Source organism: Malurus melanocephalus, unplaced genomic scaffold (genome assembly GCF_030028575.1).
Source record: "Malurus melanocephalus ecotype Western Australia unplaced genomic scaffold, MMel_1.1 scaffold_55, whole genome shotgun sequence".
Classification (NCBI taxonomy): Eukaryota; Metazoa; Chordata; class Aves; order Passeriformes; family Maluridae; genus Malurus; species Malurus melanocephalus.
The window spans coordinates 391,777-406,867 of NW_026623287.1; the positions used below are offsets into that span (position 1 = coordinate 391,777).

Consider the following 15,091-nt stretch of genomic DNA (forward strand, 5'->3'; position numbering starts at 1 on the left):
TCATACACCAGTCTTCTGATCCTTCATATGTGTAAATGTCTATCCATTTTCCCTGCAGCCTCTACCATCCAGCTGTATTTTCAATTAAGGCTTTAACAGAAAAAACAAAAATTACTAAAAAAAAAATTTAACTAGTTTCTGACTCCCAATAGTTAATTGTTCTTTGGGGTTCRACCCTGCAAAGTACCAAGTAGCCATCAAAGGCATGTTGGAACTCAGTCTTCTGCCTAACATGACCTCCTCCTTCTAAAGGAATAAAAAAATCCCACTCACATTCAATGACATTAATGAGAATTTTCCCCCCTGCAAACATATTGTAACTGTGAAATAACATTAAAGTTTCTCTGCCTTGTTATGAAGTCTTTAAATGTCAATGCCATTTCTGAGACCATCAGGGCAGACTTAATGGCAGCCAAGGTCAACAAATGCTAACTGGTACCTCTCTTTTAGGGCCTTCAGGGACTCTTAATAGAGTCTCAGCCATGAAGTTAATTTGCAATGTGGACCTTTATTCTTAAACTGATGATTATTTTGTAACATCTTCATTCGTGTGCTTAGATTTCTTAACATTCTCTTGTCTCTTCAGTCCGTAAACCACTAAAATAAAGATATACTCAGACATTTCATCTTTTGAGTTTCCTTTTTTTTTTTGTGTGTGTTCTTTTTAACTACTCTTTATGGGCTGCAGAAGGACAGGTGTTTGCTTTCTGTAGACCRCTCTGCAGTGCCAGCCCTAACAGGGTGCTCTAAGGTCTGAGACCTTCTGCTGTCCGTGGGGACTGGGAAGCCCTCCACCTTGAAAGCCTCTTTCTGTAGGTGCCYTAAATGCTCTATAACCAGAAGCAGATGAGGTGGGAAATGAGAGACTGGGTCATCCTTTTCTGCATTGTCTAATTTAGATTAAAAGGGCTCTGCAGCTTTTATTTGTCTAGAAAATATTGCCGACAAGGATGGCATGCTACAAATAATAAATAACAAAACTCCATCTTTTTGGCAGCATGTTTCATTTCTGCTCAGTTGCCCTGCCAGCCCCTCTGACTTTAAAATATTTTAGTGTCCTGCACTTTTCACCCAGTCYGAGCACCAGACTTTCCTCAGACATTTAGCACTGACATTAATGCAAATGCCTCCAACTCACTGGGCCCTTTGGGGCAAAACATGACATCCTTGGCTTTCAATCACATGGCAGAGAAAATATATTTGTATGCACAAAACTGGAAATAATAAAATATCAGTATTCAGGTGCTAATCCACATTAATTTACATTCTGTGAAGTCTACAAGAAACTTGTAATTGGTTGTCTTGAAGGGCAGCTGAGTATATTTGGTATTTTGTTTATTTATTAAAAAAAGAATCTAAATTATACATATAAATGTTGCATAGATTTGTATTATATCTCTCTTCTAATCATTGCTGTACGCTTGCTTGCATTCCTAAATTCGAGTGTTTTGGGTCTGGCTGACTGTCTTGCTCTCTATGTGCACAATATCTTTCTRTTGTAAGCATTGCCAGAGGGCAAATAATACCTTTCTTTTTCATCAGTGGATTCCAAATTTCCCTGCTAAACCACTTACACTGCTGTGGTTTTGCTATCTTTAACAAATCTGGCTTCTGTAATTAAAAAAAGCCCATATCTTTGTGAAAGGTCCCAAAGGCTGGAGGAGCTGAAATGCAGTTTTTATTGAAATTAATGCGCAGTTCTAGCAAAAGGAATGCGTGTGCCTGATACAGTGCTGTTGTGATGTTCGTAAAAGCTCAAATGCTCAACTGCTTAGATGAACTTTAGTGCAAAGATACTCCAAGATTTTACTAGGATTGTGATGTCTGTTACATAATATCCATGACTATAACAAAACCACTAGAATTTGCTTGTACTGGGTTGACAAATGTGAATTACAGTTGCTTGCTTTCTTCAGAGTTTTATCAGACTATAATCACTTGCCCAGCTTAATTGAAAAATCACTTACTTTTATAGCTGTATTTAAACATGTTTTGTATTTAAATGACAGCTTTTGATGTACAACCATTTTTTACAGAAAGTAGTTGGTTTTTATCTGTGTTTCTGTAAAGATATTTCAAAAACTCTCATCAAATTTCCAGCGGTAAGTAATATCCCATTCAGTGCAAGGTGAAATGTTTTACATCAAATCTCCTGCTGTGTAATAGCCAATCAAAGAGTATTTATAGTGGCTGAATGGATTTTTTGGCTCGGTATTCAAAATTAAACATTTTCAAACCTTAACATTTAATGTTTTTTGCCACTCTTCAAGTTGATTTTATGTAACCCTAGATGCTCACAACTACTTGATACTCTGAAGTGACTCATTTTATGCTGAGGATCCTGCAGACAGTAGTTTTACATTTATTACACTTGTTTAGATGGAATGAACTGTGGGTTCGATTGCAGATTTGTGTCTGTGTTCTGGTAAACATTTTGTCGAGTTTGGCTGTATGTCCATCAACGTGGACCAGCAGCTCTGTTTTAAGAGAACACATTTACCAAGGGAAATTGGTGAACAAAGGTGAATGTTGGTGATTTACAGGAAATTGTTTTTCCTATTGCAGGTATCTGGTAAGAAGAGCCTGTGCCAACAGCCATCTCTGGGGCTGGACAGCTCCTGCTTGGGTATTCGGGATCCTTGGACTCTTCATAAGAACAGTGGAGTCCCAAAGGCTGGAAGCCCAGCCCGTGTTGTGTTGCCCCAGCCTTGCAGGAATAACCATGATTACAGGACTGAAATGCATTACAACCATCAGGAACGTCTGAAGGAGTGTCCAGTGGAAAACGACTTGCACAGAAAGTGCAACAACATGATTTCCCCAGCCAAACACAGGAGCCCTCACCATCTAAAGCAAGCTCAGGAGATGGACCAGAGACCAAGTGAATTTCAGAGCCCTCAGCAAGTGAGTCATGGCTGTGCCTGGAAGCATGTGGGGAGCTCAGGGAGCATGGAAGAGAACTGCTGTGTCAGCCGGGTGCTTAGAAAACACTCCGGGACAGTTCACAAAACCTGTGATCATTCCAGGCACTGTCAAGGTTCTGGGCTGAATCACAGCACGGACTCACGACCTAAGGAAACAGAGCTGGCAAAAAGGTTGTACGAAGAAAGAAGGCAGAGACTGCTTCTGCAAAAAATGGAGCTGGAAATTGAAAAGGAACGACTCCAGCATCTATTGACTAAGCAAGAAGCAAGACTACTCCTAAAACAACAGCAACTACATCAATCCCATATGGATTGTAACAGGTGATTTTTGACACTTGAAATTAAAAAAAAAATTCTATAATTTCTAATGAGCACATGGACAATAGTTGATTGAAGTGGGAGAATAGAACAAAACAAACAACAATAGATAGACAAGAATAGAATAGAATAAAACAAGATAGGCAAGACTTGTGGCACGATTTCTAACAGTGATTCAGAGGAGAGGAGGCTTTTTACTATGTTAGTGTATACTGTTGGGAAGCAGCATGACAGCTGTGGGAAGCAGCAGAGAAAAACAGTATGTGGTAGAAAGAARGGCATGAGAAAAGCACTGCTAAAAGGCTAGGTAGGAAAAGAGAAGCTGTAGAAGAAAATGAGAGGTTGATCTTAGTACAGGCACTTGAAAGGAATACAGACATTTGGCAAGAGGGTAGAGTGAGCATGGATGACATAGATGTGGCATTCTGCCTTCTTTCCTTGGAAAGGTCAGTTTTGAAGTGTTGCACCCTCCCAAGTGTGTTTTACAAAAAATGGAGATTGTTTTATATATATATATATACAAGTACATATATGTATCTATATTTTTATATATATACACATTTGGAATATATGTATTTTCCCCCATATATTTATGGAAGAGGAAAGGAGCTCTTTGTAGCAAGGACATTTTCTTTGCAGTGATGATAGTGAAAAGGGAGAATGCCAAGACTGAGGCACAGTGTGTGCTTAAAACTTMAAGGGAAATGGAGCAGCCATAGAAATGTGAGATGTGGCCTGTGAGTTTGTTGCAGAAGGTGAACACTTTTCTGACAATGTAGATGGAGTCTCTCAGAATAAGGGAACAACTGKTTTTTTGCTATGATGCTACTAATGTAAGCAGAACAGTGAAGGGAACAGGTTAAATTAGCCAGTGTAACTCAATTCTAGCATTTMAGCATTAGAAAGGGAAAACAATAGGGAGAAATCTGAAAATCTGCAGTCTTTTAGAAGAGGCAGTAGGAGTGTTTCTCGAGGATGTGTATTTCTATACGGTTTTAATATGGCAGCTGCTGACAGCATCCCATGAGAGTCTGCRTTAAATGATGACCTGTTTCCTACATCTGTGTTCTATAACCACCATGGAGGAATATGTCACTTTCCCTTCTTAATTTCAGCCCCCTGGTTACTTTTCAGACTGTAAAAGAGAGTACTGTAATCTGCGTGGTCTTTTATTTTTCTTCTTGGATTGTTGTTTACATTGAAAATAATGTGTTTATGTGGCTTTAAAAGTACCTGTCTTAGAGGAAATCACAGTTGTGTGTGCTGAAAATGACTGAGGTCGCTAACAAAGGATTATGACTTCAGGTGAGAATTAAGTAGGAACAGATGGATTCTTAATCATCAAATACCTTAATTCTATGCATGCATCCCTCTAATGAAAAACAAGTAGATATGAAGGACATACAAACTGAGTTTTTTGGTGGATTTTTTTTTAGTGGAATTTTTTCAGGTTTGTAGGCATAAGTAAAGAAAATTGCACCTTAAATATCTTTAATGATGTGCTTGTTAGTACTATTGAATCTATTTTAGCTATTTTTTTTTCAGAAAAAAATCACTTTGTGGTTTACAGAGCTCTAGTTACCTGAAAAGAGTTCTATGAAAAAAAAAAAAAATATATGATCCACCTGAGAGCTTGGTATTTTTGTCAGAGGTGCATGTGAAGTCACATTTACCATATTCTCTCTAAGAAAACAAYTGAAATATAAAATGCTTTCTCTTAAAAATATTTCAGTATCTTTAAAATTAAGTGTTTGATATTTAGAGGTAAATCTCTTAGGCATCACAGTTCTGTTGCAGTTCCAGATATATAATTCACTTTTGTACTKGGTAACAGGGTAATTTTATATACTACTAACAATAAAAATTTGTTTAGCTAAGCTCAAATACCCTTTGCTTCATTGTCAGGAGATTCTAACTGAGTTAAAAAATCATGACAGTATAAAAACACAATACAAGAAAAATCCTTTTCAAGATAGTGTTTATTTTTGTCTGTCCTTCTGCCTGACTGAAGTGCTGGTTAAGGTCCATTGTCATTGCAGTTGGTCAAACCTCTTTTTTGTCATTCAGATATTGACTCTTGTCTGATCTTTTAGCTACAGTATCAATCGATCATTTTTTTGACCATATTGCATCATAACTGCTTTGAATTTTCCACATTTCCCTATTTAGTCTCATGTGACCATAGTACTTTCAGTTTGCAATTTTTCTCTTTAAAAATAGTTGGTCAGCTATCAAAAATGGTGTGTGTATGTGAGCAGGCCAGGGGGTAATTCAGTYGCACCTCCTGGTTCAAGGCTCACTGGAGCAGGTCAGTAACAGCAAAGCCTGAAAACAGGATTTTTAGTCAAATAAAAAAAGAGTACCTCTACCTCGAGTTTTCTGTCTTCATTGGAGAGAAAGAAAAAGGTGGAGCGATTTATTAAAAGTGGAGCATCATTCATGGGCCCATATTTTGAGAATATACAACCAACTTAAACAAATTCTGTTTTATTCAGCCTACACATGATGTATTTAAGCTCCAGTGCTGTAATCTGTAAATGAAACATTTCTGTTTCTCAGTGGTAGCCCTTAGAAGCAAAGCAATGGGCCTAAATCAGCCTTCCAATACAAAAGTATATTTGAAAGTGTGAAGACAGTTGTGAAAGCTTCTGCATTTAATGTGTGTAAGTACCCCATTTGTTGACACATAGGTCACCTTTTAGTGGTAAGTTCCTGGTGTGATGATTTGACCAGCAGCAGCACCAACTAACTCATCTTTTCCAGGATTAGAGGCCACGTACCTGGCTCAGAAGATGTGCCCATTGCTGAAACACCCGGAGAACTTGCTCTGATGATGAACGGCAGCAGCATGGGGCTGAGGTAATTTCTCTCTTCACTCTAAGTGCTTCACAGGGTCGGTATATCTTCTTGACAGTATGCTGTTGCCTGCCAAGTGTATTTGTTCATGTGTTTGTTTCAGATTAAGAGCTTTTTTCTGCAGGAAGGGTAAAATTCATTGACTGCTGTATTTTATGAGTCAACTCAATAGTTATGCTGACCTGTTATTACTCAAAGTTTAGGGACTGACTTTCTGAGGAGGTTTCAGGTTTTGTGTGCCACCTCTTAGCCCAGTGCAAAATGGAGTTTTCACAAAATCTTAGTTTTAGTTCTTTGTTCTAGATGCTGCTTGTTACTTTTTAAATTAAGATCGGAACATATCTTTAATCTTGATTTGGACCTGATGTAAATAATACATTATCCTTCAACTCTCAGATAGATCTATCATGGTTGGTGATAGTTACTTATTTTTTGAATACCTCTGTACTGCRCCTCTGCTTCAGTGTGATCAGAGCAAACCACCACTGAAATTACTGGAATTAGAGTTAAGCCAATATTTAGCTCTTTATCTGCATCCTGTTTGCTATTTAAAACTACAATCAGTACACCATTGTACTTGCTTTCTGTCCTACCTTGTCGCATTCAAGTTAACACTGGAAGAAGATTCAGGCTTATTAGAAAAGTAACAAATAAAAACTGTGGATTTGGCAGAATTTCCTTCTTTTCTCAGAAAATAACAGCTTCTTGTTCTATGCTGTAACTATAGGTGTTCTTGCGACCGAAGAATGGTGGACAATATGAGCAGCTGTGCTTTGAATGACCTTTCTTCAATGATAAGAGATTACCTCAAAATAATAAACTTTAATATTCTGAGAATCCTGGAAGAACTGATAATTCGTTTATAAGCTAAGAGTTAATTTCTTTGTTTTTTCTTATTTTTAGCTTTATTACAGTAATTTTATTTTTCTTTTTGCGATTCCTTTTCACTGAAAAAGGATAAGCCTTTTTTTCTCCAGAACAGCAGGAGCTGTTAGTTTCCTTGGAATACTTCACTGCTTAACCAGGTGTTTGGCTGCTGTGAGTTACTGGCRTATCTTTGTTGTATTCTGATGCTTTTTTCTTTCATTCTCACACAAACTGAAGTGATCAAAGTATTATCACTGTAACAAAAAAGATGGAGAGTCATGACATGTTTAAGATGCGGTAGAATTAAGCCCCTTGGAGGAAAAACGTAACCTAGAACATCTGTAGGGTTTCTTGGCAACAGTTTACCAAAAACCTGCAAATATCTACATAACCTAACAGGGAAAATGAGGAAAACCTGTGCTGTTAACAAAATGAGAGTCCCAGATTTCAAAAGATTCCCCACCCTCTCTTCATTCCCCTGGTTTAATTTACTGTAATTTTTCAAAGTTATTGTGTATTTGAGCAGTCTCAAGGTGCCATGCCAGCTGGTTACAAAGTTTGGCAGCAAAACACTTGGAAGTTTTTCTTCYTATATGCCATCTTCAGTTTCGTAAAGGTTACCAGATGAATGGTCCCTAAATAATTTACTCTAATGTAAGGCTTAAAGAGGCTGTGGAAGACAAGTCCATTTGTCTCTTTTATGCATTTGAATATGTAAGTGATGTTTTCTTCAGTACTGAGAGAGAGTGAGTGTGTAAGTGTGTGGCTGGGTCTTAGAAAAGCTGACATACATCCTCTTTTAACTGTCCCTTTTGGTGTTTTTTTTTTTCCTTTTCCCTACCTTTTTATTTTTCGTGGTGTGGGGCTGCCTTTTTTTTCCCCCCCCTTTCTTTTATTTTTCCTTTTTTTTTTTGTGGTGGTGGTGTTTACTTTTTAATTGACCTGTCAAACAGTTCTTGTTACGGCAAATGCCAGCAGAATGTTAATGGAAAATCAGCCCTCTCTGACTTCCAGCTCATATATGAGAGCTCTTCTAGCAAATGTTACAGTGTAAAACTTGATTTTGGTCTTCAAACAAAGAAAACTTAGCTTAAAAATATCCTGGTGTTTTAAAAKAAAGGGTGAAATACCTATAAAATATGAAACTCGCTGAAGTGAGAAGTAAAATAAACGATATAATCAAGAACTGAAAAACATTGTTTTTAATATAATTAACAGCTCATTTTGAGTTAATTATCTACAATTACAAAAATCTAATTGCAATTTATCCTCTACTATCTGCAGGAAGAATTGTAGATAGGGGAATGTGCATCACTGCCAGGCATAAATGCTATAGRATGGTTACAAATAATAGAGGAACCTTTAATGAAAAAAAAAGCAAATAGGAGCATGCAGCTGTGCCACACTATTGAAAGGTAATTGTAATCAGAAATGAGGTATATAGTTTAAAAGATRTCTTGTCATCTCCTGTAGGGATTAATTTTTTCCCTCACTGAAGAAAGCAAACAAGATTCCACAAGCAAATACAGTACAAAATTTGACTTCTGATACAGGTTTTCCTCATAGTGTGTTAGTGAAAATCAAAACTTTGATCTCAGGGGCTACTACAAACTATAGCCAGATTTTCAAAGGGATGCATGTTTCATTTTCTCTACATGTGCTGCTAAGGTATTTTTGTTGTCATTGTCAGGAAGCATTGTCCATCTCAGCCTATTTGGATACCTATTCTTCTAGGAATTTGCAGTGTTGGATTTGTCCCTTCCCTCATGTTGAGAAGGAATGTGCCTGTCCCTTTTCTTACTTGCAGCTGGGACGGCATGTGAGACCTGAACTGCCTTCAGATGCAGGATCTCCATCTCTCTAAGGTGCAGCAGTCAGAGCAGGTTTTATTGAGGATGGTTTTCAGTAGCTTGGAGTGCTCCTAAGTGAGCCCAAAGCCAATTTGCAGCTATGGAGRTGGTAGCTTGTGCAATTAATGGCAMGTTGTCTGTATAATTTCTTTTCAAGTCTGCCCCAGTGTGCAAGATGCTTTAAAATATTCAAAATAAAAACATAACCTGATGCATTTGTTTAGCATAAAACAGCCTTTTACAAAGTGCTTTCCATCTCCCAGATGCAGATGCTTGGTACATGCTCAAGTACCCACTCCATGCGTATTCAGTAGGATCAATACACCCAGCACCTGCTTTTGTGTGTGCTCCTGACATCTGTGTCTGGGAAAGGAATTTTAAAAATCTTCTCTCCTTCGTTTAATCTTAACTTTGGATCTGAATGCCGTGGAAATAAGACCTATTTAATGGCACCAGCTAGAGGAGACATGGTTTTCTACTTTGCAAGCACCCCTCCCCAGAGCACTGATGTGTGCCTTAATCTTAGCGTACCAGATTCCCTGCTTTTCTGAGTCTTAGGTTTCCTGTAAGGCTCTGCCAGTGTGGCTTTTTMCTGCCTTCTCTCTAACGGGCATCTTTGCCTCAGATTTCACACGATTTTGCCACTGAGCCTCTACGCAAACCCGTGCAAAGMGTTCTAAATAGGAATTGTTGGATACAGCAGCTATCAGATGTGTTTACAGTTGTCTGCAGGCACTCTTTCAATGTGTGCTACCTGGTGAAAGGATTCTTTCCTGGAGTATTAAAGATTTGCAGGTGGAATTTGCCACSTTTAATTTCATTGAAGGCTCTTTATGTTTGTGTGCCTCATTCTACATACACCGGTGTGTGTTTTTTTCCAGTTTGTATTTTTAGTTACTTGAAAATATCAAACACAGGATTCAGCAGTACTTCCCCTGTATTTAGATGCTCATTGCTATGGTGATAGTTCCAGGAGGGAATGCTGTCAGGGGTCTTTTAAAAGATTCTTATGTTTATGGTGTAACTATTTTTATTATTTAGTGAGAGAAGGTGACAATTATCTGTTGCTCCTTGTTTAACGCTTTGTTACGAGCTCTCATTTCTGAGGCTTGTTAGACGTGCAGGCATCTTTCTGTGGTGATATGCGAGCACACTTACGTGCTTTTGTCCAAATCTTCAGTGCAATTAAACAGACCTGCAGAGGAACGCAGACTCGCAGCTCCCCCTGCTGTCCCAGGCATATCCAGGTTTGTTCACACAATCTGCTCCCCCCAAATAATTTAAAYATAAAATGAAAAYCACATGGTTCTGCCACTGCTGACCWGACTTTTGCCCTGTTACTCCTGTTTTTGAGGAACAGAAAATTGAAAAAACAATGGTAGCCCCCATTTTGTTTCCTATGAGGAGTTTTTTTTCAGTTCTTCAATCCGGTGTGTCGCCTCCCAGGTCCTGAGGTGTTTCCAGGTCCTGAGCCTCTGAAGGAAAGACTGTCACCAGRGTTGCAACTGGCTCATTGTCCAAGACTTCCAGGCTTCAGGTCATCCCTGAGTTTTCCTTGGTCTCTTGAGGTGTGTCTGTACAGGACTTGGCCAACTTTTAGGGAAGTACTGAATACAGTTTGTTGGAATATTTTTCTGTCTGTTTCCTGTTTTGGCAGACTGGCACATTAAATTGGGATGAAATCAACTGTGCTTGCAAATGGCCCATAAAATCTGTGTATCTGGAAGCTGCTTACCCACCTGTTAGTGCCCCTTTTAACAACCAAGTTACTTTCTTGTTCCAGATAATTTTACRTTGAAGTTTGTATCGTTTTTAGATAGGATATTTGTGGAGCGAACGCTTGTTTGGCTGGTAAAAAAAGTGCTTGCAGATCTGCCAATAGTGCACATGCTGAATTAGGTGCAGATATGAGTTTTTCTTTCTCTCGTGGTGGTGTCTGGCTATATATAGGCACAGCATCCTTCCAACAGATGGCTGCTGGAGTCTGCTGTGACGTATGGGAGAGTACAGTCAGAGTTAGATACACATTTTTGCTTCATTAGTGCCACGTGCAGACTCTGAAGGTAGTAGGTTTTCTTGCAAAGAACGAAGGTTTTTGTTCTGGTGTGGTTACTAAAAGCATATTGCTAAAAGGGGAGTGTGTGGCAATTTTTTTACATAGACCTATGCATGTATTTAATGTTGGGGGTTTTTAGTTAGAGTAGGCAGCGATCCTTATCAGTGTGGAGAGAGAGGAGTTCATTTCTGCTGACCTGGTTCCTTCACTAATCTAATTTTCAGGTTTACTTTCAACTGCAACAGTGATTTCAAGCTGCCTATCTAACATTTACCTGAATTATGCTGATTCTGTTCTCATGATCACGTCTGCTGCACACAGCAGTATTACATCACTCCCATTGCAGCCCAAAGTAACCTTGAGCAGGAAGCCTTTGGAGAGACTGGAGGTATGAGATATAAGCAGGAGATGCATACGTGGTTTCCATAGGCAKATATACCCAGCCTGTAGGTGAGGTCTTCAAAAAGCACAGACACTCAGATGTTAGAAACACTGCTAAGCTTAGGAGGGCAGTTGGTGAAAACAGGCTTGTTAAAGCACAAGTGCTTCGGTGTTTTCACAAAACTTGCATTTCCTGCCAGTGTTATGCATGGGTTTGGTTCAGTAATATCCCACATCAGAACTGAAAGTGCTTGGAGACGTTTTACTTGGGGTTGAAATGTTTGAWATGCATGCATCTTCTGGAGGAATTTGTTCCTTGCCAACACTTGCAGACAGTGAGAGACATTTTTGCAAGTCATTTGCAGATGCCTCCTTTACAGGAAAATGTAGACACTGTTAGTTTACTGCCTGAATTGAATTTTGAAAACCTGAATTCTATTTTTATAAATTGGAGAGGATTACTTTGTCAGATATACCATTTTGCTACTTTTTATTTTCATGTGTAATCTTGGATGAAGAGATAATATGTTTAATCTAGACATTCATATGTCCTAGAAAATTATCAGTTGGAAAAGTTAAGAAAAACCTCATAAAACAAAATGGTCTGGAAGGTAGTTTTAAATCAGGAAATTTTAAACCCACTCGCACAACTTTCATGCCATTTAAAAGCTTATATCAGAACGGATGGGGCAGGACTAAGAACAAAAGCTATTGGTATTACAAAGTTAAGCAAGAAATCCTCTGTACCCTGCTGTTCTGCTCATGATCACAGCTGCACTAAGCTAAAACCCAGTCCCCCACCCCTCCTGTGACCTTGGCTGCACTTCAGCACACAGAGAATTGAAGCAAAAGACAAATTTTAGTAAATATTAGGTTCTGCAACTTGCAGATTTGCAGCTACATATAAAGATAACAGCATACATGCTCTCACTCACTTCCCAGCTCTTGCTCTCTCTGAAGTGGACTTTGTGTATTTGCCACTGAATTATTCTGACTTRAAACTTCTCTGACCATACTGATGTATTGAGTTGAACTTGGTGGCTTTGCACGGGTGCTGAGGCTTCACAGAACTACCCATTATATTTATAAAAGTGCTAATTTTTGAGAGCCACGCAGAGAAAATTTTAGATTCAGCCCAGCTGATTTGTTCTTCACACTGCTCCTGTGGTGAAGAGGATTGATTTTTGTGTTTCTTTTGATATTTGGCTTCATTTCCTCTGGTACTCAGTGCTTCAGGCCTTAATCCTTTAACCTTGAATGCAAGCATCAATGCTTCAGGAGGGATCAGGCCTTTTGATGGAGAGAGAACATCTTTTGTTGTACCAAATGGTTGGGAGTGGTATGAGGCAAGACAGATCTCCAGACGGTATRTATTTCACTGCTGTGTTAGAAGACTATAAACAGAGGGTGGGTTTAGTGGGGATTATAAATAATCTGGAGGAAGGTGGGGTATTACAAGCAATGGAAGCGAGTTAATGACTTTTTCTTTAACATTTGACCAGTAACCAGTCTATCATGACAGATGYGTACTGGGTTGCCAAATGCTATAGTCTGATTTGGGTAACGGTTCAAAGCTCAGCGTGTCATGGAAATGGCACTGTGGTCCCTGATGGAACAGGGGAAAAAAGGCTTTTCAGCTTCTCAAAGGGCAATATTTGTGGAAGCAGATGCTTGCTTGCCCTACCCAGCATAAAGAACAGTTCTGCGGGCAGCCGGGAGAGTTCGTACTGCTGGATTTTTATAGGATCATTAATTATATGTTATAAGGCAGCTAAGCATGGCATTCCTAACTCGATGAATTCCATTATGAATGGCCTTTTCATATTCCTCATCTCATTATATTAAATGCATGTGACCTGAAGTTTAGCTAAAGTTATTGTTCAGGTTAACTTTCATTTAGTGGTTGCCCTAGTTTTAGAAACAGTATGATCTTTAGATTTTATGGAAAGTCAGGTTTTTTATGCATGTTTTTGCAGCACTTTTTTAGATAATTTCATTTGAAACTAGGTAGGAATCTCTGTRAGGTGGCAGGGAAGGGATTTAGTCACTCCTTGATTTGCCTGGAGATTTCTGTACCCACTGGATGACAACATCCTGTTACACGGATTTGGCTATCATCTCTCTGCCAATAACTCTTAAACCCTCTGCTCTGTTCCGTCTAGTCTTGCATATCTGACTGCCTCCCTGACACAAAATCCCAGTTGTTTTGCCTTCAGATCATTCCTAATCTGGCCRAAACAGAACTCCTTACTTTTTCTTCTGAGTCTCTCTTCTGATTTTGATAATGCCACATCCTCCCTGCCACTCAGACTCATAACCTTGRGGTCACTCTGCTTCTCTGCATCTGGGCTGCTGACAGCTATTGCAGGTTCCTTCTCCTTCTCAGCCAAAATATTATTTTGGTGTGTCAACAGCTAAAACAACACCCCTTGCTCTAGTCCTTCTTCCTGCACCTTGACTGCTCTACAGTCTTCTTTCACTGCTCAGTATTCATTCACCTACTTCAAAATAAGTTTTCCAAATGGGTATCTTAGCTGCTTATTCAAACCTTGTCACCTCTGTTTCTCTGAAACTCACTTTCAGGGGCCAGTTGTCCGTTGAAAGTCATAAAGCTGTTTCTTATTTTATTTTCTCTGCCACCATCTCCTCTTTACTCCTTCAGTTATGTGGCACTCAGTTTTGTTGTGTGTTGTATTAACCTTCACCCATGCGCTTCCCTAATTTTTTTCGTCTTTTGGAACCTCTGGGTCATGTCATGGTGACTTCAGCCTGTATCTGTCTGATCTGACAATGCCTTTCTTGTTTTACATGTGACCAATTTGAGCTCTTTTTTTTGTCCTAAGTTTTTTTAGACTTTGAGTTATTTTTTTCCCYTCCCCACCCTCAATCCAAATTTGGTGAGTTTTGAGCTAATGTGTTTCTTCACACTGATCACAAAGATGGTGTCTGCCTGGAAAATCCACCTAAAATCTAAATCATGCTCAAAAGATTTCATTGGTGACCTAGGGAGAAAACTATTAGACCTGCAGTGACAAGTCCCCAGCTCTTCTTTGTAGAAACATTTTCATGTGGCTTCTAGCACTCACAAGCATCTGAAACAAAACAATTTGCAAGTGTCTTCAGTGTTCTGTCAATAGTGCCAGGCTTCACCTCTTTGTATAACTACATGCCCTTCTGTTTGATCAATGCATACTTAATCCTTCTTTTCTTTTTAACTCTGTGTTCACTTAATCTCCATTTACATCTTTGCATCCTTTTTGAGCAAACCGTGTCTCTGAGAGATGGGCTAAGTTTATATACCAGCTGTGGACTCAGTAGGGCTGAGGTGGTTCASCAGCACAAATAACACAAATGTCTGAACCTGTGTCACAGTGTCAGTGTGACACTCATGGCATCTGATCTGAACAGACATTTCCACCAGGTTGTAACAAACCTGATAGACTTTCAGGTCCAGAAGCCAACAGAGGTAGCTCTAAGAAGGCAAAAATCACTTATATCTGGACCAAAACAGTTTCCAGAGGCTGGGAACTGGCAGCCCAGAGCTACACAGCAAACAGCCTTGTGCCAAGATCTCTTATCTTTGTTTTTTCTCTTGATGCTGGGCATCAGAGCATACCAGTACGTATCTCAGTGGTGAGGCAGTGGTTTCTATCTGATTTAATTCTATTATGTCTGAATATTTTCTRAATATGAGTGCAAAAATGTGTTAAATCTGTTACGTAAACATCCTGGTTGAGTCAATATTTAGTGGAGCTGTCAAATTCACATAAAATATATGCACTGAAAGGAAATCTTTAGTGTGGGTTTTTGTTTTGTTTTTGTTTTTTCTTTTTTTTTTT

At 38.9% G+C, this 15,091-nt stretch overlaps 1 protein-coding gene across 2 annotated transcripts in view; it reads left to right on the plus strand.

Moving 5' to 3' along the window:
- KIAA1328 (KIAA1328 ortholog) overlaps positions 1 to 15,091 on the plus strand; it is a 170,531-nt gene that overhangs the window by 110,943 nt on the left and 44,497 nt on the right. For both annotated transcript variants that reach the window (XM_057365599.1, XM_057365598.1), the window contains 2 exons: positions 2,566 to 3,245; positions 6,006 to 6,101. In XM_057365599.1, the coding sequence (XP_057221582.1) occupies positions 2,566 to 3,245; positions 6,006 to 6,101 (776 nt within the window). The remainder of the gene's footprint in view (positions 1 to 2,565; positions 3,246 to 6,005; positions 6,102 to 15,091) is intronic.